We start from the raw sequence: 26,529 nt of genomic DNA on the forward strand, positions 1-26,529 counted from the left end.
GGAACAGTGCTCTAGAAAATAAAGTGCTCCCAAAAGACAGTGCAGTCCACTTGTATCTGGAAAGAGTTCCTTGGTGGCATTGTGGATGATAACGGAGAGAAGTCAGGCTAGAGACCAAGAGACTCCTGTTAACAACATTGCAATCAATAGTCTTGTAAAGAGGTAATGGGCTCTATGGAAACCTATTGTCTGACTAAACTCTGCCTGCCAACTCCCTTTCCTCTCCCTGGAGAGCACAGGGGAGACTACAAAGCTATAGCTTCCTGCTTTCACCTACGGACAGTGATTGATATTTGCTTTTTACCAGACCCTAGGGAGACAGCAGTATTCAAGGCAGAGTTCCCACTTTTATGGAACTTGGTCTAGATAGGTGGGATGGGCGTGGGGACAGATAGACACTAAACAATCAGAGATCAATGCATTTTTGTATAAAGATAAAATGATGTTGACAATTCTGATTTAAAAAAAAAAGTCCAAGGTTGGAGCAATAGTACAGCAAAGTAGGTGCTTATCTTGCATGCAACCAAACTGGATTTGATCCCTGGAACCCCATATAGTCCCCCTGAGTCACCAGAAATGATTCCTGAGCACAGAATCAGGAGCCCTAAACACTGCCAGCTGTGACCTCCCAAAACAAAACAAACAACAACAATAAAATAAAAGTCTAGTTAAGGGCTGAAGAGTTAGATGGGAGACAAGATGCTACTTTAGGTAATAGGCAAAGGACAGCCACTCTGATGGAGCAATACTTGAAAAAGATGGGCAAGCTTCATAAGCCTTGAGGCTGTCTGGGAATGTTCCAAGCAGACAGAACAGTGTGTGCTTAGCACAGAAAAAAGGAACTTTTTGATATGCTTAAAGAAGAGCCGGCAGGCCAAGGAAGCTGGTGTGAACTGGGAGGATGTGATAGCAGATGCATCAGAGAAGCTGTCTGCCATTGATCATGCCAGGCTCTGTAGACTGAAGACTGCACTTGACATTTTATTGTGACTCAAGTTCACAAGTCATTGGAAGGTTTTGAGAATAATGGTGATATGATAGGACTGCGAGTATAAAGGCTCCCACTGGCTGCCAGGTAGAAAGTGGACTTTAGAGAAACAGAGACCCTTAAAGAAAAGAATTATTTGGAAGCTGACGCAACAGGTGGTGGTGGAGACCGTGGCATGAGGGTGTTAAAAGTGACTACATTCTGGCGCTCCTATGGAGGAAAAGCTGACAAGATTTGACTATTGAATGTTATGAAGCTATAGAGCTCTCAGGCAATAAGAAAACAAGTCCCCAAATGCAAGCATATCTCATCTATGATGGTGTCATATTTGCTTCTATCCTATTGTGCAAAGCAAAACAAATGATCAGTCCCTAAGCTTGATTCCAGGAAGGTATGAACATATGAGGACTGTTCCTGTGACCTCAACTTCAGCCTTCAGCCCTGAAAATACTGAGAAGCAATAAGTGATTTATCTGAGTTGACAGCTTAGTAAGTTTAGCTGCAGTAATTATTCTCATGTTCTTTGTCAAATTCAATACAAGCATATTAACAGCTTATTTATCACCTATTTAGAGGACACTTAAAAATGGTCAATGAAATTAACTAAAATTGTGTATTAACATAACACTGTCAGAAAGAATAAAAATTCTTTTCCATTCATTCAAGTGGAGTTATTTTAATGTGTAGACATGTAGAAGAAAACAACACACTTTTTTGAGGACTGAGAGATGTCCTTATCAAGTAAGAAACCTCACCAGGTGACAATAGACTATGACTGAAAAAGAGATTTCTAAAGTGCAGAACTTTACCCTAAGAAGTAGGAATAAGGGATGATTAAAAAAAAAAAAAACACTCAGAAATTAGTCCTTAATCCTAGATCTGGAGTCAAGAGACTATAGGGTTCAAAGAGAGGCAACAATTGCAAACAAACCAATTTTAGTGACCTGCTGAAAATTTGGTGGTAGCAATACTGGTGGGCACCATGTTGTATCTCACTTTGCCTAGTAATAAATACTAAGGACATATTCCTGAGAAGAGTGCCACCCACCCCTGGCAAATAGCTGAGCTAGCTGGATACAGACAATTATCGAAAGTGCTTACTCTTAGCAAACAAACATGCTGCCTCCTGCCAGTTCCCATCTCATTCCTAGCAAGAAAGCTGCACCTCTAAAAACAGACAAGACACAGCAAATCATAGCCGTATAGTCAAAGGGCCTAAATGCTGATCCATGGTCAACTGGACTTCGATCACTACCATTTTCTGAGTCCACACTTTGTGATCAACTAGTTGTAAGGCTCAGCCTCTTCTTAAACCTGCTCCTAAAACAGATTTACCAGTAACTTCCTTGGTCTGGAAGAAGAGTAATGGCCCAGAGACTTTTGAATGCAGGAAACCTTGAACTTCTTGTTAAAATTGATAGAGATGTGCCCCTGGATCAGCTGGAACACAGGCCTCTGTTTTCCTCTCTTAGCCTTCATGAAGCACCAGGCATAATGGGGAGGAGGAAATCGCTCATATCAGTGGATGAAAACAACAACCTGAAAATAGCTCACACAACAGAGTTATGAAAATTACTTGAATAAGACTGCAATGAATAGTCCTAATGATGCTGACAGAAATGACATCAGTGAACTTCAACAAAATTAGAGAATATAAGATAGTTTGAGAAAAATCAAAACAGAAATCATACATCTAAATAAAATACAGAGGGGAGCTTAAAAAAATATGTTATAGAGGTTCAACACAGCAAGGAAGAAGCCAAACATCTAAGATTTGGTAAGCTCAAATAAAGCAGTGAAAAGGAAGAAAGAATTGAAAAACAATGAAGCTAGCATAAAAACTATATGGGACCACATTAAAAGGAACAATATTATCATCATAGGTTCAGAAGGAGGAGAGGGAAAAAAAGAGCAGAATTCTTATTTTAAAAAATTGAGAAGGGGGGCCGGAGATATAGCATGGAGGTAAGGCGTTTGCCTTTCATGCAGGAGGTCATCGGTTTGAATCCCGGCGCCCCATATGGTCCCCTGTGCCTGCCAGGAGCAATTTCTGAGCCTGGAGCCAGGAATAACCCCTGAGCACTGCCAGGTGTGACCCAAAAAAACCAAAAAAAAAAAAAAAAAAATTGAGAAGGGAGTTAAATATTCAAATTCAGAAATCTCAGAATTTCAAAAATATAAACTCAGACGCATACCAAATCATGAAATATAATTAAAATGGCAAAAGATAAAAGAGAGAGAGAGAACCCTAAAAGCATCAAGAAAAGTGTCACGCAAGGAAAAGTAAATACATCCTCTGCTCATGGTTGGGAGGTTAATGTCATAAAAATGTCAATATTCCCCAAAACATTTACAAATCCAATGCAATCCTATAAAGGTACTCATGGTATTTTTCAAAGAAACAGATCAAGCATTCCTGAGATTTGTATGGAACAATGCTACCATTTGATGCCATTGAATAGCTAAAGAAGTTCTTGGGGAAAAGAAGATAGGAGACATTACTTTCCCCCAATTTTATGCTGTACTACAAGTAGTAATAATTAATTAAAAATTACTAAAAATATAAAGTAAAAAGGTAATAAAAATTCATAAAGTACATGAAGTGGAGCAAAGTGATGCAACACTCTTCAAAAAATGGTGTTGGAAAAATTGGTCAGCTACATGCAAAAATAATGAACTCAGACCTTTATCTAATACAGGCACAAAAGTCGAATCAAAATGGATTAAAGACCTTTATATCAGGCTTGAATCCATAAGTGCATAGAGGAAAACGTAGGCAGTACTCTTCATGGCATTGAAACTAAACACATCTTCAAGGATAAAACTACTGACCAAGCAAGTGGGAGCAAAAATAAATAAATGGCACTACATTAAATTAAAAAGCTTCTGTACCTCAGTGAACACAATGATCAGGATACAAAGACAGCCCATGGATTGGGAAAAATTATTTACCCACTAAACATCTGCTAAGGGCTTAGCAAAAAAACAAAAAAACAAACAAAAAAAACTATCTAGCTTCATTAAAAAATGAGGGGAAAAAATGAACAGAAATTTCCCCAAAGAAGAAATTCAGATAGCCAAAAAGTATATGAAAAATGCTCCAGATCATTAATTATCAGGGATATACAAATTAAAACAACAAAGATATATACCATAGAGATTGGCACACACCAACAAGAATAACCATTGCTGGTATGGATGCAGAAAGGGACTCATTCACTGCTGGTAGGATAGTCAACTAGACTAGGCTTTGTGGAAAACAATATGAACATTTATAAAACATCTAGAAATTGAGCTTCCATTTGACTCAGCAGCTTCACTTCTTGGAATTTACTCCAAGGATCTAAAAATGAAATGGAGAAAAGATATTTGCAACCCTATGTTCCTCGTAGCACTATCAAATAGCCCAAGTCTGGAAACAACTCAATGTCCAAGAATAGATGACTAGATAGAGAAACTATGGTGCATATCAACTATGATACATATTTGCACAATGAAATATTATTTGACCAGAAGAGAAGATCAAGTTATATAATTTGCTGCTATATGGAGAAATGTAGAAAGTATCGTCATGAGTGATTCTAGTCAGAGGGCGAGAGACTGACATAGGATGATCTCTCTCATATGCAGGATATTAAGAAGCATGATGAAATAGTGAATGCCCAAAGACAGTGGAAACAAAGAACATGAAGAATTGGAAACATACCACCTGAATGGGTTGAGGGATGTAGACATCAGTGACATTGTATGCCTAAAACCCTATAATGTATAATTTTGTTGTTTCACTGTAACCAAATTTTAAAAATTAGACACACACAAAAACGAAGTATTAGATATAAGGAAATTCCCAAAAAATTTATAAACATTTTTCTGACCTCTGAACTTATACTGTACATTCCAGAAGGGATGACCTAATATAAACAAAGGGATAAATGAAAAAGAATGCCAGTCAAGGATACTAAATCTAGCTAGATTATCACTCAGATTTGAATGCAAACTAAAGAGATTTTTAGAAATACAACAGTTAAAGGAAATAATCACCATCCAACTGGTCTTCCAATAAATACTTCAGAAATACCTTCAAAGAAAAATTAACCCCACTTGAAAGTAGCAAGATACCTGAAAAACTAAAAAATGTGGGAGAGAAGGAGAACACAGGATGAGAAGTCACTATTTTCATGCTTAATCTCACCTTATTTTGACTAGATGTTTTTGGTGCACAAATACGTGTTGCATCAATCTATAAACTGATGCAGAGTAAAGCTGAGTTGACTTTTATATCCAGAAATGTGCTCATCCATCCATACCTTTCCTTGGAGAGAGGAGACCAGAAAATAGTTTCAGAATGAAATGAGGGAAACAGTATGAAAATTCTACAAAACTGTTAAGTAGTTCATGAATGTTAGAGAGGTATAAGATGACATGCCCTTTTTTTTGTTTGTTTCTGAATCTCAGAGAAAGCTTCTTTGTCCCACTAAAGCCAATTGGAAGAGCAGGTGACAATATCTATGAAGCTTTGAAACCATCTCAAGATAATTCTTCTCAGTGTGTGTGTATTTGCATGTTTTTATCCTGTTGGGTAAATAATACATACCCAAAAATTTAGTACCTTACCTATTTATTTCCAAACCGTGTCCTTTTTGTTTTGTTTTGTTTTGTTTTTGCTTTTTTGTTTGTTTGTTTGTTTTTTGTTTTTGTTTTTGGGCCACATCTGGCAGTGCTCAGGGGTTACTCCTGGCTGTCTGCTCAGAAATAGCTCCTGGCAGGCATGGGGGACCATATGGGACACCGGGATTTGAACCAACCACCTTTGGTCCTGGGTCGGCTGCTTGCAAGGCAAACGCCGCTGTGCTATCTTTCCAGGCCCTGTTTTTGATTTTTTTGTTTGTTTGTTTTACCTCCTTTTAAAACCAGGCTCTCGGTATTGCTGCTTTATAGTGAAATGTGTGACCAAATAAATTCAGAAATATCGAACTAAAGAAAAATGAAATGAGATGAAAATTGATCAGAGCTCTTAATACGCCAATGTGCTTTAAAAATTTCCTAAGATGGTAAAAGACCAGCATTTAAAAAATGTCTATTTGTCTGTGGAGCTATGGTGAAGAGAATCTCATTTAGTTCTTGGCAGAGGTGTTCTTGGCAGTCTCTGCCTTCTGGTTGTCTCCCAGAGAGAAAGGAATGACAATTGGTCATTATGCCCAACTCACTCACAAGCTGGTAAGATCTGGACCTGGACAGCACTAATGTCAGCAAGGAACCCATTTCCCAGAGTTGTGAAAGATCATACTCTACCCTGGCCTGGGTAAGGAGAATTGAATGTTCCAGGTAAAGGCTATTGATTGACTGTTGAGAGGAAGTGTTCTAACACACATTTTATTTATTTTTTAATAATATCTTTATTTAAACACTGTGATTACAAACATGATTGTAGTTGGGGCTCAATCATAAAAAGAATACCCCCCTTCACCAGTGCAACATTTCTATCACTGATACCTCCATCTCCTTCCTCCTCTTCCCCCACCCACCTATATTTAAAACAGGCTTTTGTTGTTGTTGTTGTTGTTGTTCTTTATGCTTTTTGGGTCACATCTGGTGACGCTCAGGGGTTAATCTTGGCTATGCTCTCAGAAATCGCTCCTGTCTTGGCTTGGGGGACCATATGGGATGCCGGGTATCAAACCGCGGTCTACCCTAGCTTCGTAAAAGGCAAAACGCCTTACCACTTGCGCCACCCTCTGGCCCCTTGAAACAGGCTTTCTACTTAGGGATTTTTTTTTTAATATGGGTTAGACAATGTCAATGAGTGAGGGAAGTCAAAACAGGCTTTCTACTTTCCTCATTCATTCGCATTGTCTAACAGCGTTTTTTCAACCACTGTGCCATGGCACACTAGTGTGCTGGAAGATATTGTCTGGTGTACAGTGGAAAAAATTCCAATGTTATTCGTAACATGCAGCTTCGGTTCACAAATAAATCAATCATTAGATTATTTCATAATAAAGTAATTTTAAAACAACTGATTCCTATTCAAGAGAATTACTTTATATATAGTCAATATAGGCTATATATAAAATTTTTAAACATTTTCTAATCGTAGTGTGTCTCGTGATTTTTTTTTTCATGAAAAAAGTGTGCCTTTGCACAAAAAGGTTGAAAAATACTAGTCTAACACACATTTAAAAAAAAAAATCCTTCCCTGCAGGGGGTCCCTGACTTTTAGTTCTGAGTTGCCTCTTCCCAATTCTGCCTTGGAGAAAACATTTCATCTCCTCATGTCAAATCAGGGTGACAACCACCAAATCAATTGCTGATTGACTGCCATAATGATCCATTAACAGATCTTAAAGCATTCAGCACAGTTCTCAGTAGGTAGTATGTGAGGAACTATTGGAAAGCACGACTGATGATTTTATATCTCTATACTGATATATTTGGCACAATACTGGCACAGAGTCAGTGCACAAAGTATTTCCTGAATGAATAAATAGCCCCAACTGGTAGTTGCAAATAGAAGTGGTTATCAGTAAGGGCAGTTAAAAAATGTGTGTGTGTGTGTGTGTGTGTGTGTGTGTGTGTGTGTGTGTGTGTGTGTGTGAGAGAGAGAGAGAGAGAGGGGGGGGGAGGGCAGGGGAGGGAGAGAAAGAGTTAATGATGAGTGATAAAGTATATTCTGTAAAAAGAATGATCAGAGAGAATTGTGGGTTTTTCTTTTGCATGTCTCTGAAGATTACATACAAATCAAACACTATTACATTATCCAAAGTGCTGTGTTTTAGGGGCCAAAGCAATACAGTAGGATGATTGCCTTGCATGACAGCTGATCTGGGTTTGATTCCAGCATTCCATAATGTCTTCTAAGGACCACCAGAAGTAAGCCCTGAGTGCAGAGCCCAGGAGTAAGCTCTGAGCACCGCTGATGTGGCCCCCAAACAAAATCAAGGTGGAAAAAACCCTCAAAGTATTGTGTTTAAAAAGAATATGCTCTACAATCTCTATTGCCCTTGTTTCCTTATTTCACTGGGGATTCATGAAAGGGAGATGGGAACCAAGGGCCTTGCCCTGTGAACTTTTCTGCAGGCTGTCTCAATGCTGTTAGATAGCTTCAGAATAACCAGCTGCTTAACCTATGCCTGATTGTGTGTGTGTGTGTGTGTGTGTGTGTGTGTGTGTGTGTATGTGTGTGTGTGTTTTATCCCCTGTTGCATTTCTTCTTTGTGGATAAAATCAGAATGGGAGGCTCTAGACATGAACTGCAAGTGAAATAACCTTGAGGAAGCTGCTCTAGTTGAGACTTACCATTTCCCTGTTGCTATGGTTACCTCAGCAGGTCGCCCAGTGAGAATGGCTCTGTTCTCAGCAATGAATCAGGGAAGCCCAGCACAGGGAGGCGCTCGCCCCAGAATGGAATGGTACAGCAGAAAGTGACAAAGGAGGAGGCCCGGAAGAGAAATGGTGAGACACCTTCCCTGCCAAGCACTAGCCCTGAACCCACGCCTGACCTGCACATGCTTATATCCCCATAAATATGCCAAGTGCCCACACACACACCATATGCTAAGGGAATGCATGCCAAGGGTCAATACCCACCACACCACTCTTCACCAGTCCCTCTCTTGGTCATGTCCTAGATAGGCCAGAACTCTCCTATTTTCCTCCTGAGGAACTACCTATCTTACTCTTTGGACTGTATTTGTTTTTTTGTTTGTTTGGTTCGTTGGTTGGTTGATTGGTTGGTTTTTGGGTCATACCCAGCAGTGCTCAGGGGTTACTCCTGGCTCTATGCTCAGAAATTTCCCCCTGGCAGGCACAGGGGACCATATGGGATGTCGGGATTCGAACCATCATCCTTCAGCATGAAAGACAAACGCCTTACCTCCATGCTATCTCTCCGGCCCCTTTGGACTGTATTTGTAACTGTGACAAATACTTTCTCTATGCCCAATCCTTATGGAATTTGACCTCGCTTTTGAAAACCCCTCTGCAAAAGGAACTGGCATTTGCTTAATCATTTTTCTTACCTCTGAGTGAATGGGCAAGCTTTCCAGCTCTGGGCTCATTATGGTAGTTGGTCTTCTAAATGCAGCTTGTCTTAGAGAGGCCCTTCATTTCCTTGCTCTGACTCCCCTGATCAGTTTCAGGGGTTCAGCCTGTGCTTATGAGTGCAGGGATTGCAAAGCTACCTCTCTTTGAAAAAGAACACAGTGATCAATCTGTTTTCGTTAAAATCAGCCTTTGCTTCTAGGCTATACTTTGGTTTTTCAGGGATACTGAATGGATTTACTTCTTTCTCACATAGATCTTTTTTCTCCCTGTAAATCTTGGGATTTGGGGACTATTTATGAGTCAGGGTAACTTTGTGAGGTGGTGGCACCATGTAGAAAGCACATCAGTGTGATGCCATGGTCTATTCTCCATCTCTCTACGCCACTTTGTTCTCATCCTCACTTCACCAGTAAGAAATCCTGCTAATCAGCTATCTACCAGTCAAGCATATGACACAAGGTGCTTCCACATGTGGTCCTGGAGCCAGAATTTGAGTATACACTGTAGTCATTCAGATCAGGAAAATATCTTTATGGATTTCTAATGTTTGTCAGTGGAGACCCTACAGACTAGACTGGAGGAAAGCCAAATAATCTAACATTCTGAGGGCCAGAGAAATAGTACAATGGGTAAGACATTGGTCTTGCCTTGACTTTTGACGACTTGGGTGTGACTCCTTATATCCTATAGGTCCCTCAAGCCCACCAAAAATAATCCTGGAGCACAGATCCAGAAGTATATCTTTAACACCACTGGGTGTATCTCCCTCCACACCAAAATAATCTGGCACTCTGATTAAGAATGTGCAGATGTATGGTTGAGGGACTCTCCCAGGCAGCTGGTGGGAAGATATTTTGTTTTATTTGTTTGGGGGCCATACCCAGTGTTTCTCAGGAGCTAATTCCAGTTCTGTGCACGGGGAACTATGTGCTTAGGAGACCATGTGGTGCCACAGACTGAATCTTGGTCTCCTACATGCAAAGCATAATCTTGGTTCATTTAACTCTCCTCTCTCTAGCCCAGAGTATTTTTTGTTTGTTTTCAAAAGTTATATATTTTTTGACCCTCAAAGTAAAAAGTGTAGAAAATAAGTATGGTGCAATGGATCTGTCTTCTGCAAGAAAAATGTGGTACCCATTTTCATTTCCAGTCATTATGAAGTGTATTTGCTTAAGCTGTCATACCAATTAGACTCTTGAGTTTTTATTTCTGCTGAATTTCATATACCTGGTAGTTTCCATACCATAGTTGAAGGTGATATGAGGGTTTTGCCTGAATAAATGGCCTATCTGGCACCAGTAAGAAACCTGCCAATCAGCTGTCTGCCAGTCAAGCACATGACACAAGGCCAGAGGAGTTGATTTAGGAAGGGGGCCTCTTACCACTTTCTTCTCCTCAGTCAGGGGCATGAGGGAGCAAGGTGACATGATAGTGGACAGTGTCACTAGAGGGAAAGATTATTTTTACATGCCATTACTGCCTAACTAAGAGGCCCTTCTTACCCTTAATTCCTTCCTCCCAGTTCTCCTCCATTTTCTTCCTGCCTCTTTCTATCCTTCCTCTCTTCTATACTTTTTGGAAATACAAAGTTAAGTCAAAGTCAATTCTCCATCAAATGCCCAGGACTCACCCGAGTCCTTCAACATCATGCAATAACTCAGTCTGGGTTTTTCTTAGGCTTTTAAACTATGTGTATAAAAGATACACTCATTTTTTCTTTTTTTTTTTTTTTTTGATTTTGTTTTTTTTTGGGCCACACCCGGTGACGCTCAGGGGTTACTCCTGGCTATGCGCTCAGAAGTCGCTCCTGGCTTGGGGGACCATATGGGACGCCGGGGGATCGAACCGCGGTCCGTCTCCTAGGCTAGCGCAGATAAGGCAGGCACCTTACCTCGAGCGCCACCGCCCGGCCCCTCATTTTTTCTTTATTGTATTGTTTTGCTTTATCTTAAACAGTGAGATCAATGTACAGTATATTATTCTATGTCCTTTTCCTTGTTTAAAAATGTGCAACACAAAGACTCCTCTCACAGTCATTTAAAAATTGCAGAAACAGGGCCAAAGAGATAGCATGGAGATAAGGTGTTTACCTTTCATGCAGAAGGTCATTGGTTCGAATCCTAGCATCCCATTTGGTCCCCCAAGCCTGTTGGGAGTGATTTCTGAGCATGGAGTAACCCCTGAGCGCTGCTGGGTGTGACCCAAAAACAAACAAAGAAAAACCTGCAGAATCAACTGGGTAGGGAAAAGGAACTATTGGCAAGAAAACAATTTGAATTGGGAAGCATGTCTGACCAGCACAAGCTGTGGAGCAAGCTTCAGGGGTGGCCATGTGGGAGTGAGCCTGGTTTTATTTAGAGTAGAGTTAGAGTGATAAAATGGACTCTACTCACATCATAGTTTTTTTTTAGGAAACTCGTGTGTTTTTGAGGGGAAGCAATGAGTAAATGAGTAGGCAGAGCAAAACATGCAGTGGGTATATGTCATATGTGTCATAAATGCAGAGAAGATTAACAGGTGTGTGTTTTAATATGACAATGAGAAAGGTGGTAAAAATCAAGGAATGTCCAGTCTAGTAACCAAGTACCATTCCTGCCAGAGCTGTGGGCAACTCATCCATACAAGATATTCATGTAGCTCTGCCTTATCCTAATCAAAGCCAAAAGAATGTATCTAGGTGGGGTCAGAGGAAGGACAGCAGTTAAGAAGCATGTCAAACATGCACCCAGCCCATGTTTGATTTCCAGTGCCTTATAGTCCCCAAGTGTAGCCCTGCAGGTCTCCAAGCACTACTGGGCATGGCCCAACCCTTGGGTTTCCTGAGTTTGGCTTGGGAGTCCTCCCAATAATATAACTACGTAATTTCTCCTAGAGAGGAATTGTCACCTCCTTCAAATTGCAAACATCAGACAAGTCCCTTTTTTAATTTTTGTTTTTTTGTTGTTGTTGTTTGGTGTTTTTTTTTTGTTTTTTTTTTTTGGATTTTTGGGCCACACCTAGTGATGCTCAAGGGTTACTCCTGACTATGCACTCAGCAATTGCTCCTGGCTTAGGGTACCATATGGGATGGGGGGGGGGGGGTTGAACTGAGGTCTGTCAAGGCAGATGCCCTACCCTTTGTGCCACTGCTCCAGCCACCCTTTTTTAATTTTTACTTTTTCTTAATTCCTTTTAAATTTTGTGGAAAAAGAGAAGGGACACCATGTTGCATAAAGTTATGGGAATTCAATAGCAATACACATGTTGAAGGCAATGCCTTTTGTATGCCCCTATTTTTAGCACATAAAAGAGGAAGGAAGGGGGTCAGCTTTGGATCCCATTAGCCCCCACCCCAGGCTGGTTTGAAAATCACCTGCTCTAAATGCTCCTATTGACTTTCCCATCCTTTTTCCTGGCCTTTCACCCTTTCTGCCTGCCTCCTTTTTCTGTTTAGGTCATGGTCCATGTTTAAAAATCAGGTTTAGAAATAACAACCACATGAATAAAATGCAGTTACTGGACCAAGTTGAAGTTTTTATTTGTTTTATTTTAAAAAATCCTCACCCATTTCTGGCTTTAAAGTGTTTGATTGCATTTATTCTTGCCAAGAGCAAACTCAGTCATTTTTACGGTTGGTTGCTTTGCTTCACCACAGGTTTCTTTTCAATGAGCTTCAATTTAAAGTTTTCAAATAAAAAGGATAGGGTCAGAGCTGGAGCGAGTACAGCAGGCAAGGCACTTGCTTTGTATGTGGCTGCCCTGAGTTCAATGCCCAGTACCAAGTATTGTCTTTTGAGCACCACCAGGATTGATCCCTGAGTATAGAGCCAGGAGTTGGCCCTGACACCAGCAAACATGGTCCCGAAAACGAAATACAACTTCCCCAATAAGACCTCAAAAGCCAAAACAATCTGACCAAATTATTAATGTAAAATTTCAAAGATGTCAAAACACATGAGAAATCTCTGCTGGATATTCAGTGGAAACCGCTTTTGCCCTTTTGGTTTTAATCCAAGGAAGGGTTCCATTTTATCCTCCTACTGTCATCTTACAAAAAGCGATCAATGGAATATTTTTAATAGATAGTACTATGAGCCAAAGGAAGGGAGGAAAGAAGGACGGAAGAAAATAACACTGGATGGAATTGTGAAGAAAACAAAAAATAGTCATTTAATTGGCAACTTGCACAAAGTATCTTATTGTATGATATGGCTTCTGACACTAGATTCTTCTTTTGGTAAAAAAATAAAATCTGATACTGTGGTATTCTATTATGGCTCAGAAGCTACGATTGGTTTACTATGGTTAATAAATGGTGATAATGTTTCAGGCATCTTGTTTTTCACTAGGCTAGTTCTATTTTCCCATTTTGTGGAAAGACTTAAAAGACTTCACTTGATCCCAAATATTATTTAATTTTTATACCATTTAATTTTGGGGGGTTTTGTTCCACATCCAGTGATGCTCAGGGGTTACTCCTGGCTGTGCACTTAGCAATTGCTCCTGGTTTGGGGGGCCATACGGGACGCCTGGGATCAAACTGCCATCTGTCCTAGGTTAGCTTGTGCAAGGCAAACACCCTACAGCCTGTGCCACTGCTCCGGTCCCACCATTTAATTATTTTTGTTTGTTTTTGTTTTGTTTGTTTGAGGCCTATACCCAGCAGGTTCAGAAATAATTCTTTTTTTTTTTTTTTTTTTTTTTTGGTTTTGGTTTTTGGGCCACACCCGGTGACGCTCAGGGGTTACTCCTGGCTATGCGCTCAGAAGTCGCTCCTGGCTTGGGGGACCATATGGGACGCCGGGGGATCGAACCGCGGGTCCGTCCAAGGCTAACGCAGGGAAGGCAGGCACCTACCTTTAGCGCCACCGCCCGGCCCCCAGAAATAATTCTTGACTCTGTCCTCCAGGATCATTCCTGGCATGCTCAGATGACAGTATGCTGCTGGGGATCAAACCTGGTCCACTTTGTGCAAAGCAAGCATCTTAAACTATCTACCTTCTCACCTGTACTTTCACCTTTCTTCCAGAAAGAAGAAATTTAAAGGAAAAGATACCATCATTCTCACACTAGAACATGACTGGTGTGACCCTGCAGCTCAGTGGCCTCATTTGTTATCATAGCTATCGAAACAGTTTTAAAGGGAATGGGGAGGTGTGGAAACTAGATGGGCTAGGACTCTAAAAGCAAACACATCCGAAATTTCTCAACTAAATACAGCAATGTAAGTGCCAACACTAAAATCAGTGTTTCTTGAGAATGTTTGCCAGGAAAGGGTTAAACTTGTGTCCAAGGTGAGGACATAGACACATATTTGTGGGGCCAGAGAAAGAGCACAGCTGTAGGGCATTTGCCTTGCATGAAGCCGACCCCAGACAGATGAATACTGGCATCCCATATGGGCAAATGGTTCTAATCCTGGCATCCCATCTGGTTCCTGGAGCCTGCTGGGAGTGATTTCTGAGCACAGAGCCAGGAGTAATTTCTGAGTGCCGCTGGGTGTAACTCAAAAACCAAAATAAACAAACGTGTATTTTATAGTCAACCTCCTGAGCCTTTAGCGAGCAACTTCCTTTAAATTGTCCGAACCAGAGCTCAGATTCTGCAGACCTGGCTTCCTGGGAGATGGGGCATGAGGAAGCTAAGAATCAGCATGTCTACTCATTTGACAGGGGTTCTGAAGGATTTGTCAGAGATTTGAGTTCAAAACCAGATTTTGTCTGTATTCTTTCTCTGCCTTCCCAGTAAGATGAAGAGTTGCTTATTATTTGATAAGCAACCCCAGAGGGCAAGTCTCTAGTCAGATTATTTTTTGTTGAATTTTAATGAAAATCCCAGAAAGAGCATGCTTTGTTGGAGAGTGTTATCTGCCTCAAATGAGGGGGTTCTCTGCATGCCAAGCAGACACGAGAAAATAAAATCTCCCTTTTCAACCTGTTTTATAGAAGTTAAAGTCTGAGTTGCGACTATGACACCATTAGATCTGGACAGGCTTTGGGTTGCTTTTACTGTGATGTTGAGATGGTATCTAGGACATTCCCTTATTTTAATTGTGATCCTTTCTTTCTCCCATGCTTTTATCTTTAGGGACTAATTGCTCATTAAATATTCCCACAAGCTTTTTCTACTCAAACAATATTTGAAGGTATTAATATTTGATGTAATATTTGATGCCTTTTCATTTTCATACAGTGTTTTTTAGGAAAAGGATAACTATGTTTCTCTTAAAAGAACCTTGAGGAGTTATTATACACATTTGAATTTGACCGTCAAGAGTGCAAATGAAAAAACAAGAATAATTTATACAATTTACAAAATGTCCCTTCCTATCTTATTATGGTCATACTTCTCCATGACACCTGTGCATGGGTGGGAATGGGGTGGAAGGGTGACACGTTATAGCTCAGAAGAAGAAAAAACTGTAAATACCATCTCTTGTCCCTTAGAATGATTTCCTAATAGCACAGTCTTAACTTCTTTATGTTTACCTGTTCTGCAGGTGCTAATAACATCTTCTTTTCCAAATCAAGAAATTTCAGTCATTTCTTCATTCATTTGACAAATCCACATAGAAAGTCACATGTGGGATGTGTTAATGGTAATGGATATCAGTCTTTACAATTATAGGCAAAAATGATGGAGTTTATAATCTAGAGTCAATAGTGAGGCAGATTAAATGAACAGAATTGACTCTGAACAGTTGGGATGTGTTCAGTTATGTCTGAAGTCAGACATCATCTCTGCACTTGTTTCTTGAACAGTCCTATTCGGTGTAGCAGTGAATGTCAGAAGGAGAAGTCCTGGGTGCCATCTTGGAGGCTGATTATTTTAAATGGCTTTCATTGAAGTTTTCCAGTTGGAGATAAGTAATGACCAACTATAAATTCTAAAAAATATTTTTTCATTCTAAAAAGATATAGGATCTGGTAATACATCTAATTAGAAAGTCTCCTCTATCATCAGTTGCTTGGTGGCTTGCTATTTGCAATTAAATACTCCCAAAAATACTCCTATTCGAACCCATTGTTGGACTCTGATATGTTTTAGCTACTTGGTAAAATAACAATTTTCTCTGTTTAATTTGACAAATCTCCTGTGATTATGGTAAGTAACAGAATGTTACAACCTGGTGCTTCTCAATAACTTAAATAACATCCCAATCTCTTGAGCAGAAAGGAGGAAAGATGAATACTCTTCGACTGCATTCATATTTTATAGAAAACCTATTTTGTGCTCCTACATTGCCTACCAGCTTAGTTGTTTCAACAGGCTTAATTTATTTCTTGCAGAGCCATGCTCAATAAAATGTCATTCTTGGGGTTTCATACTGGGAAAATTCCTTAAGAATCTGTAAATCAGTAAGCTTCCACTGGCCCTGAAACTTCTGTCAGCTTAGTTGTGGAAGCACAAGGCAAGCTGGAGTCTTTTGGCAATCACGGCAGAACTATCTGTCAAAAGGGAGTATTAATTTAACTGCAGTGTAGGTGGCAATCACTATTTAATTAGGGGAGTTGTCCATAGCTTTTGATTCGTTTTTCTGGTAGTTATTTCGCAGCCTTTCTTTGTTTCAAACAAATGAAAGAAAGCTAAGCTGCATTCGTTGGAGAATACATCAACCTTACCTTTAGAAGAATCCTGGAGCAGTGGTGATCCCCAGACTCTTGTTCTGGGTCATTTAGAATAAAACAACGTCTTCTAAGCTGTGCACCTTACAGATTTCCTCCCTGGATGGGGCTCCCTCACCATAAATGTAATATGTGTTTATGTGCTTCAGTGCCAGCCAGTGATGATGAGGAAGGAGTGGTTCGTTTTGACAATGGCAAGGCGACTACTGAGCCCTTTGATGTGACTTCTGGATCGGTGCAGCTCATTGCAGTAAAACCCACCGCCCTCCCCGTGGTGCATCCCCCCTCAGACAGGAGCCAAGAGCCTGCAGTCCTCAACGGTGAGGTGAGCCCCTGAGAGCTTCGGGGGAGAGTACCCCACAGAGCCAGGCCTCAGAGATACGGACTCCACAGCCATACCTGGGAATTGAGTGCCAGTCGCCTTCAGGTGTACCCAATTCTGATGGTCATTTTCACACGTCTCAGTGGAATGCAGCAGGATGTTGTTACCCGAAATCAAATGGTTGGGTGCTGTTTTCAGAGCATTTTTCTATCTTCATTAGCAAGCCTAGATGGGGACATCTTCAAAACTGTAGATAAGAAGAGACTATAGAAATACTTCATCATCCCCTCTCATAATAGTATTTCTAAATTGTTAATAATGGCATGTCAGTTGAGGTGGGAATGTGAGGGGCCTTAGCTGGGAGGAAATTGGAGAAGACAGTGTCCTGAGGACAAGGATATGGGTCATATATCATTTGAAAAGAAAATGTTCTAAACATTCTTTTATCTAGTTCTAGGAGTGCATCAACAGATATCATGATGTTAAAAGTTTAAAAAGAGTTTCTAACATATACTAAAAAATGATGATCTCGCAAAAGAAAAAGTGGATAAATAAATGTGGATGGATGGATGGATGGTGGTTGGATGGACAAACTGCTAAGGAAGATGGAGAAATAGTAAAGAAGATCTCAGGATAATTAGGGAGTATGTCCTTGGAAACCAGTTATTCTCAGCACAGAGATCAGTAAATCTAAATCTAAGGAAGTAAATCCACTTTGTAAACCCTAATAAATAAATTAAAATTACCATGAAAATTCTTTTATAAAGCACACACACACACACACACATACACACACACACAACCTTTAAGAAGTATAAAATTGTCACAAAAGGAGAACAAAGGAACATTTTTTCCTGTCCAAAAATGGATCCTTGTTCCATTTTGGTAGTTCATGGAATGGCCCTTGTTGGCATTTGGATTGGAAAAGAGCCCTGAACTGTTCTCTGTAATTTGCTTTCTTGTGGCATTTGAAGCAGATTGTCTTATAATTTTCTCCTTTTTCTTTTATGGGTAACTTATTTCAGTGAAAAAACAGCATAACTCCAAAGCCATAAATCTTGCCTTTATGAATTATAGGCCATTATTTTAAAGATTGTCTTAGGGAAAACATAACAACACAGAAGGTTCAAAGAATGAGAGATGAATCATTATAATTTCACTATCCTAACATAGTTTTTTTTTTCATTTTGCACCTTCTCTTCAATATTTTGATTGAACTCATGTGTACTTATGAATCTCACTCTATATAAACAACTCTGGGAGCCAGAGAGATAGCACAGCAGTAAGGTGTTTGCCTTGCAAGCAGACGATCCATAACGGATGGTGGTTTGAATCCTGGCATCCCATATGATCCCCCATGCCTGCCAGGAGCGATTTCTGAGCACAGAGCTGGAAGTAATCCCTGAGCACCACTGGGTATGAACCAAAAACCAAAAAATATAAAAAAAAAACCACTCCGAACCTTATATATTAAACATTTGTGTGTAGGTCCTGTCTTTTCTGACCTTTGGTTAATGATTTGATTTATTAGAAAGGTATACTATGGATTAGAAAAATAATTTAATACTGTTGATACCTTTTGGGAATTTTTTTTTAATTTTAGTTTTGGGTTTGATTTTGTGTCTATATGTATGTGGCAGGTAGTACTCCACAGTGTTCAAGGTTTACTCCTGGCCATGCTCATAGGACCATAGGTGATGCCAGGGATTCAAGCCAGGGCCAGCCATGTACAAGGCAGGCACCTTACTATCTGCTTTATCTCCCCAACCCATGGTTTTGATTATTATAAATAATACTTCAATGAATAATTACATTGTGACTTTTAAAACCTGTTATTTTGAAATACTTTTGGACTTAAAAAAGGATTGCAATCACTACGGAGTTTATTGACAGACTTTCCTCATCACCTCTTAATGTTAGCATTTTACAAACCATAGAGTAAATTATAAATTGTAAAAGCCAGGAAATTATTATGTATGCAATAGTTTGATTAATCTATAGACAGACCAGGACTTCACTGGCTTTCCTACTAAGTGTGTGTGTGTGTGTGTGTGTGTGTGTGTGTGTGTGTGTGTGTGTGTGTGTGTGTGTTCCAGGATTCTATCTAGGATTCTACTTGGTATTTAATTCTCTGCTTAGGCTTCTATCTGGGGTGAGTGTGAGAGTTTTAATTGACTCTTAAAGAAGATACTTCCCCAGTGTTTCTTGGAAGTGACTATGTCTTACTGGTAAAGAGAGCTCAGGGAATGAGGGAAGAGAAGTCCTGTGGAAAGTCTTAGGTGAGAACAACATTCCCATGGTGCCCAAGACCCAGTGCTATGGGCTGAACTGGAAATAGGACCTAAGAAGCTCAGGATAGCCTAGGGGAAGCCTAGAATAGTTCTTCCAGGAATCATGATTGACAGATTGTTGTATGGTCTGCGTGTGGGCCTGAGATTGTTTATCTCTCTCCCTAGGTGAATAAAGCCTTGAAGCAGAAGTCGGACATCGAGCATTATCGGAACAAGTTGCGCCTGAAAGCCAAAAGGAAGGGGTATTATGACTTCCCCCCAGTGGAGGCAAACAAAGCACAGACAGAGCGAAAAAAGATGTACGATAAAGCCCCCAAGGAAATGGAGCATGTTTTGGATCCAGACCCAGAACTGTGTGCCCCATACACGGAGGCTAAAAACAGGTGCAAACCCCTGGGGACTCACTGCAGATCATTGAACAAGGGTGGAAGGAGGGTGTGCAGAGGGTGCCTTGGGAAACACAGTTGACTTTATACACAAAGTATATCTCTTGATCTACTCTCTCAGGACTGTCATTCTGCAGTCTGCTGATCTGGACCTTGTGGTCAGGGCCGGTTTTTACTTCATAATAAGTCTGGAAGAGAATAAAATTGGACCCTTAAAAAATATATTTGGCCAAACAGCCATAATTGTCCTTCAGCTAATGATATTTTTCAAACCAATAGCTGTTTCAGAGCTGGGAGAATATATAATTATTACCTACTAAGTTATATGACTTCCAGATCAAGGGACATTATCTTTTTCAATGATTTTTATAGTTCTCTTGCATAAGAAAAGCAAATCATATGCCTCACCTGTTCATTCAGCTTCAGTAAGTAGGTGCAGCATAGCTGCAGAACACCATGCTATACTCGATTCATCTTTTTAAATCATAAATATGCTCCTTTATTTGACATTTATTATCAGATACTTTGTATTGAGCAAGGGTAAGATGCTGAATATTATTATTATTGCTCTGTGTACTTTTCCTTATTCATTTGTGCAATTCATTCAGCAATGTGTGGTGGACAATATAGTTCGATTGCTCCTCTGATGATAAATTCCATAAAAGTTCTGACAGGAAATATAACAATATCCAAAGTTTATTTATCTATTTATTTTGACCTTTGGGTCACACCCTGTAATGCCCAGGGCTTACTCATGGCTAGGCACTCAGAAATCACCCCTGGTTTGGGGGGACCATATGGGATGCTGGGGGATCTAACTCAAGTCCATCCTGCGTCAGCCACATGCAAGACAAATGCCCTAATGCTGCACTATCGCTCTGGCCCACAAAGTTTATTATTCACAAGTGTGAAGTTTTGCATAATGGTCTAAAAAGGTGACAGGGTGGGAGACATAGTCTCTTTGGTAAGACACTTGCCTTAAAACAGTTGGCCCTGTTTCAAATCAGAACAGCATGTGGTCCCTCAAGTGTCACCAGAAATAATATCTGAGCACTACCAGGTGTAGCCCCCAAATAAATAAATATTCAGACAAATAAAGAAGTTGAATGGTACTAAGTTAGTCCCAGGAGTCTTAACTTTCCAGTTTTATTGCTATCCAAGCAGAGTATGATCCAGCCTAGTGGGTAAAGAGAATAGGCTAGAAAAGCAAAACACCTTCACTTTATTCTCTCCCTCTTCCACGGTATGCATTTCATTTCCATATTTTGAGACATCTCTTCCAAATACACATTTTCCTTGTCAACAATCCCCTAGCCTATGTACATCACACACTGGATTTTCTCATTGTATGAGAGGATTACTGTCTACTGGCTGATGGGACAGGACAGTCCTTGGCCTGGGTGGGTATTTGTTAAAAGAAAAATAGCCATGTAACAGAATCAGATGGAAGCCACAAAGTCAAGATGGGCAGTGGTGCTAATGTTATGAATGTAATTTAGTTCATTTATTTTCAGTAAAACAAAATGGAGATTCTACACTGGAGCTTTATTTATTCCGCTTGTAAGTTTGCTGGGTACAGTGAGTATTGGCCTAAACTTGCTTGGTGACAGGGAGCAACAAGTATGTCACTGTATGGTCAACTATAAAAAAAAAAAAGAGAGAGAAGAAAAGAGATAGGTTTTGAGAAGGGAGGGGATTCAGGTCACACCTAGTGGAGTTCAGGGGGCTACTCCTGACCCCTGGCTCTATGCTCAGCGGTCACATCTATTGGTGATCAGGAGATCACTAATAATACCAAGACTAAGAGGTCATATATATGAAAAGAAAGTGCACTCTTTCTGTCTCTCTCTGTACCTCTGTCTCTATCTATGCCTCTCTCTCTCTCTCTCTCTTTCTCTCTCTCTGTCTGTCTCTCAGTCTCTCTTTGTATCCCTCCCCCCTTCTTTCTCTTCAGCCTCAGAAAGAATTTTATATGGAGGCTGGAGATTTCTGGGTCTTTTTGCTTTGCATTTGGGACTTTTACTTTAGTAATCTTTTATTTTATGGCCATGGGATTTTTTTCTTGAATTTCCTACTAACACTTGGTGAATTAAAGATCATGTTCACATGAGAGGAACTTAGTTTGGGAGTAATTTGAGAAATCAATACAAGTTTTAGGGCTTTTATAAGGAGAATGAGCAAAACTGAGATGTAATCTCACAGAATGGCTAGCATTGAGCCAGACTCTTGAGACTGAATGATGCTGGCTATCCTGGGAGTGGATTGGCAACTTGAGTAACATCTGTTGAAGATATAATGTAATGATTCAAAACCAACAAAAGTAAAAGGTAAAACAGAGTAGTTGCAGATCAGGTGAGATAGGAGGAGGCACAAACCCAGAGATGGTGAGGGAATTGCAGAGATAAAGAGGGTGGGCCCCACCTGTAAAGTTCTCAGTGTTATTCTTGACACAGTACTGACCATTAATTTCAGAGGCTGCTGTCTGTAGGTTATGCTATCAAAGCTCACAGCTTTGTGAGAATTTCTATTCACAGTTTCTGAGTTTCTGTTTCCCTGATTTCTGCTCTTAATGACCCTGCCTCCGCCTGGCACACATCAGCAGGAAATCATTCTGTGGTCAAGACATAACATTGGGACCAGAAATTTGCCCTAAAATTCATTAAATAAAGGCCTGAGTTTAGATTCTGAATACTGACTCATTCTAAATCTTTTCTGAGATTTTACAGCTTTTTTTTTTTATTTTGCCAGTCATAATATCCTCATTTTTGTAATACCCTGCTTTTTTTTTTTTTTTTTTGGTTTTTGGTTTTTGGGTCACACCCAGCAGCGCTCAAGGGTTACTCCTGGCTCTATACTCAGAAATCGCTCCTGGCAGGCTCGGGAGACCATATGGGATGTCAGGATTTGAATTACCATCCTTCTGCATGCAAGGCAAATACCTTACCTCCATGCTATCTCTTCAGGCTCCCATTTTCTCTTCTTAAACACAATAAAGGCTCTTGTATACTTAACAGTTTTTGCCAATGACATTGCACATGTGCGATAGTGGTCCCAATAGAGTTGACTGCAGAGTCATAGTGTGTTGTAGTCTATTTCAGCAATTTTCAACCTTTTCCAACTATGGATCAATTTTGACCTTGTTTCCTTTCTGTAGCTTATTGTCCTACTAATTATCCCTTAGTCTTGTGCTAGCATCTCCACTTATGCAATTTTTACCTTTGACCCTCTTAGATATCTTGGAGTCCATGGATTCATATAGCCACTGGTTAAAAAAATACTGGTCTATATCATCTTGGGTACTATAATTATGATTTATAACACTCACACAATGATGGAATTGGCTAACAAAAATTTCTCAAAATAAAGGCCTGCCATTAGACTGTGACTGTAATTTCTTTACCAGGGCCCAATTTATTTCTAAATAGGAACTCATACACCAGATATGGGTGGTCTGGTCAATTGAGGTCTTTGTCAAACAGAAGACTTTAAGCTGTGTATCATCATTGAAGTTGGTCTTTGATGGACAAGAAGATTGCATAATACTTTAGAATCTAAGCACTCATTGTTGGTTCTTAAAAGGGCTCACACAGAATTATCACTGTTGAACTTTAAGTACTTCCAAAATAACTAACTTAAGAGTCAGTTCTAATCCTAGTATTTACTACTCCACCACCCTTATTAGTAAATCTTTTCTAACTGGGCTAATTGGCAATTTCACGGCAGTTGTAAAGTCTGCCTTTTTTTTTAGAATTAGGTCAAGAAGAGGAGTTCTTTAGGGTCTGCTTTTAAGTGTGAATCCTTCGGAACAGATTCTGTCTCACCAAGTTGTGCTCTATTGCTCCAGGAAGCCCTAATTGCAGATAGTGACAGCAAATGGGTTATAATATAAGGTTTGCACTCCCGTTAGTTAATGTTCTTTGAGTTGTGAGTGATGGTAAATTAGCACAAACTAGTTAAATAAAAAGCATTTATCATTGAACGTCATAGAAAGGTCAGATTTTAGGTGTGGTTAGATTAAAATGATCCTACAGTGCCTCCCATATTTATCTTCTCTTCTCACTCTACTGGCTCTTTTTATATAAAGTCTTACTTCATAATGACAAACTGGCTGCCAGAAACTCCAAGTAGGATCTAGAGATCCTAAAACTTAGTAGCAAAAAGAATGTCTTTTTTTCCCCGATTGCTTTGTCAAAAGTACAGGGTTTCAGTCATAGGGAGAATGAGGGTGCTCACTCACTCATTATGAGGATGTTATGCCATCATTGTCTGATATGAGCCTCATGCCTTCACCTGGAAGAAGGGTGCCCCCCATAGTATTATAGTATTCTCACCATAAGGAGCCTTTTAAGAACACCAAGGAAACAGAGACCACAGCTACACTTCAAAGAGGAAGAAGGTCTAATAGTGTCTGCAAGGCTAATTATAGGAGGAGTGTTTCCCTTGGGAGTTCTGATGTCTGTTTTAGACTAACAGGTTGTGACTGTCATGCCTCTGGCTCACTGGGTTGCAATTGTGACAAGGTATGTGTACCAGCCAGGTTTCTGATTTTCTTCTTGGTCCTAGGAATAAAGAGTGCAATCTCTTAATCTCAACTCTTTAGTGGATAGAAGTAGCATGGAGCAAGAATTTTAGCTGTTCTCTGAGAAACTCTAAATAGCAAGTTACTGGCAGAGAAAACTTATTATTGGATGGGAGGGAAGTAGTTTGACTTTTATTCCACCTGTGTCACTCTGCAGGATATTATGCATATCACCTGTCCCCACTGGGTTATTTGTTTGTTGTTGTTGTTTTTGAGCCACACTCGGTGATGCTCAGGGATTACTCCTGGCTCTGTGCTCAGAAATTGCTCCTGGCTCAGGGGACCATATGGGACGCAGGGGCATTGAACTGCTGTTTGTCCTAGGTCAGCTGCATGCAAGGCAAACGCCCTTCCGCTTTCATCACCACTCCAGCTCCCCCCCCTTTACTCTTACTTTTGAGTAAGAAGAAAAGCACAGCCTATGTTGCTGTTTCTTTCCTTCTCCTCAAAAGGACTCTTCTCATGACAAGTGTAACAATACAAGGTGACACATGTATGCATTTTCCAGAGGGGTCAAAGAGTGGGACATCTGAACTTATTAGTATCTGAACATAGGGGTGACTTATTTATATCTCAGCTGAAAAGTATATCTCCCTTCACAGAGGTCTTCCCAAACTATTCTATTGGAAGTATTCCCCTTCCTAGTTAGTTCGATCATATCTTATTTTTCTTAAACTATTTTTCTCAGTACTCTCTGAAATTGTCACGTAAATTGTCTCCCTCAGACTGGGAGGTCATGTCTATCCAACTTACTATCAGCACTAATCCTCCTCTACAGTGCTTGATACATAGTAGCCCCTCTGTAAATATTGGGTAGATAGATATGGAATGGGTGGATGGACTGATAAAGGATGGTTAGGTAGATGAAAGATGAATGAACAGAAGGAATGAAGGCTGAAAGAGCACAATTTACTTCTCAGTTGATTATTTCATAGCCTAGATGGGAACCCACTATTAGGAAGGTAGGAAGACTATCTATCAATACTCACATTATTTTGGATTCCACTAAGCCACAGGATTTACTAGCAAATCATGGAAGCCTTTGTGAAAAATCAGAAATATTCAAAGGAGCAGAAGGTTGCTGAGTCAACAGTCAACCAAAGAAAGTTGTTCTTGGTGTCAATTGTCTTTAGAGGATCAAAGGAGCCCCTGGCCCTGTCATCAGCAGAATTTTAGATGAAGTTGCAGTGCTATAATTGATTGTTTTTTAACCTAGTTTCCATATGAAAGAGCATTTACAGTTCAACCAAATGGTGATAGCATTATATTTCAACCAAATGAGGAAAAATCTTTATTCCATTCTTTCTCTGACCCTCGGGCCCCCCATCACCACCCCCTAATACTGAATGACAAATACCATCAATTCTGAGAGTTGCAAGGCAAATCCAAACCCTCTGTTGGTTCTGTTGTTTGGATGAGTGGAGAATTCCATCTGTCAGGGCATTTGCTGCATCATAACAGTGGTTGAATTTTCTTCAGGCAACAGATGAAGAACTCTGTCTACCGAAGCCGGCAGTCTCTGAACAGCCCGAGTCCAGGGGAAACGGAGATGGACCTTCTGGTCACTCGGGAGCGACCCCGGCGTGGAATCCGTAATAGCGGATATGATGTAAGTCTAATGGGCTGACATAAATTCAAGCTTGACTTTTCTCTGAAAGTGAAGAGGATATTTAGCATCCCAGAATGTTTTCATTCACTCTGCACTTGTGGGATTTTAAAATGTACTAACATGTTTTGTATTTCATTTTCCTTATGGCCTACCTGTTTTGCACAGTAAGATTACTTGAAATGTGTCAGAGAAACAAATTGCTGCTTTTAGCGATAGATCCTTTTAGGATCTCAAATTCTAAGTGCAGTGATTTTTATGGATAGTACATTATCAACAGATTCCATGAAGATTCTATAAGTGCTTAATTTTGGCTGTTTTGTTTATAGAAACTCCGTAGGAACCCTAGATGTAGATTAGCTCTCACTGGAACACAAGCTTCTTTTAATCCTTAACATTGTTAAGGTGTTGGATTTATTCCTCGTTTCATAACTCCTCAATATGCCATAGAAACAATGAGGTGTCCAACAGAGAAACTAGCTGCTTTCAGATGTTGAAGAACAGGTATGTGCTCCATGTTATCAGCTCAACTTCAAGAGATTTTTCTCACTCCTCACAAGATCTGGTCATGAGTTACAGACTCAGTGCCCCCTCTTATGTTTCAGGTATTTGCACTGATGAGCTCCCACATACAATGCTGGGATGAGATATGTATGAGTGCTTCAGCCTGCTCAGAATTTCAAATGGTCATGCATAGATGCTTAGATTTT

General features: G+C 40.1%; 1 protein-coding gene across 3 annotated transcripts in view; it reads left to right on the plus strand.

The window, feature by feature from the left end:
- Positions 1 to 26,529, plus strand: part of KIAA1549L (KIAA1549 like) — a 311,480-nt gene that overhangs the window by 232,867 nt on the left and 52,084 nt on the right. For 2 of the 3 annotated variants that reach the window (XM_049780074.1, XM_049780076.1), the window contains 4 exons: positions 8,313 to 8,440; positions 16,785 to 16,960; positions 19,414 to 19,631; positions 25,693 to 25,822. In XM_049780074.1, the coding sequence (XP_049636031.1) occupies positions 8,313 to 8,440; positions 16,785 to 16,960; positions 19,414 to 19,631; positions 25,693 to 25,822 (652 nt within the window). The remainder of the gene's footprint in view (positions 1 to 8,312; positions 8,441 to 16,784; positions 16,961 to 19,413; positions 19,632 to 25,692; positions 25,823 to 26,529) is intronic. The other variant, XM_049780075.1, reaches the window with a different exon arrangement.

Source organism: Suncus etruscus, chromosome 9 (genome assembly GCF_024139225.1).
Source record: "Suncus etruscus isolate mSunEtr1 chromosome 9, mSunEtr1.pri.cur, whole genome shotgun sequence".
Lineage (NCBI taxonomy): Eukaryota > Metazoa > Chordata > Mammalia > Eulipotyphla > Soricidae > Suncus > Suncus etruscus.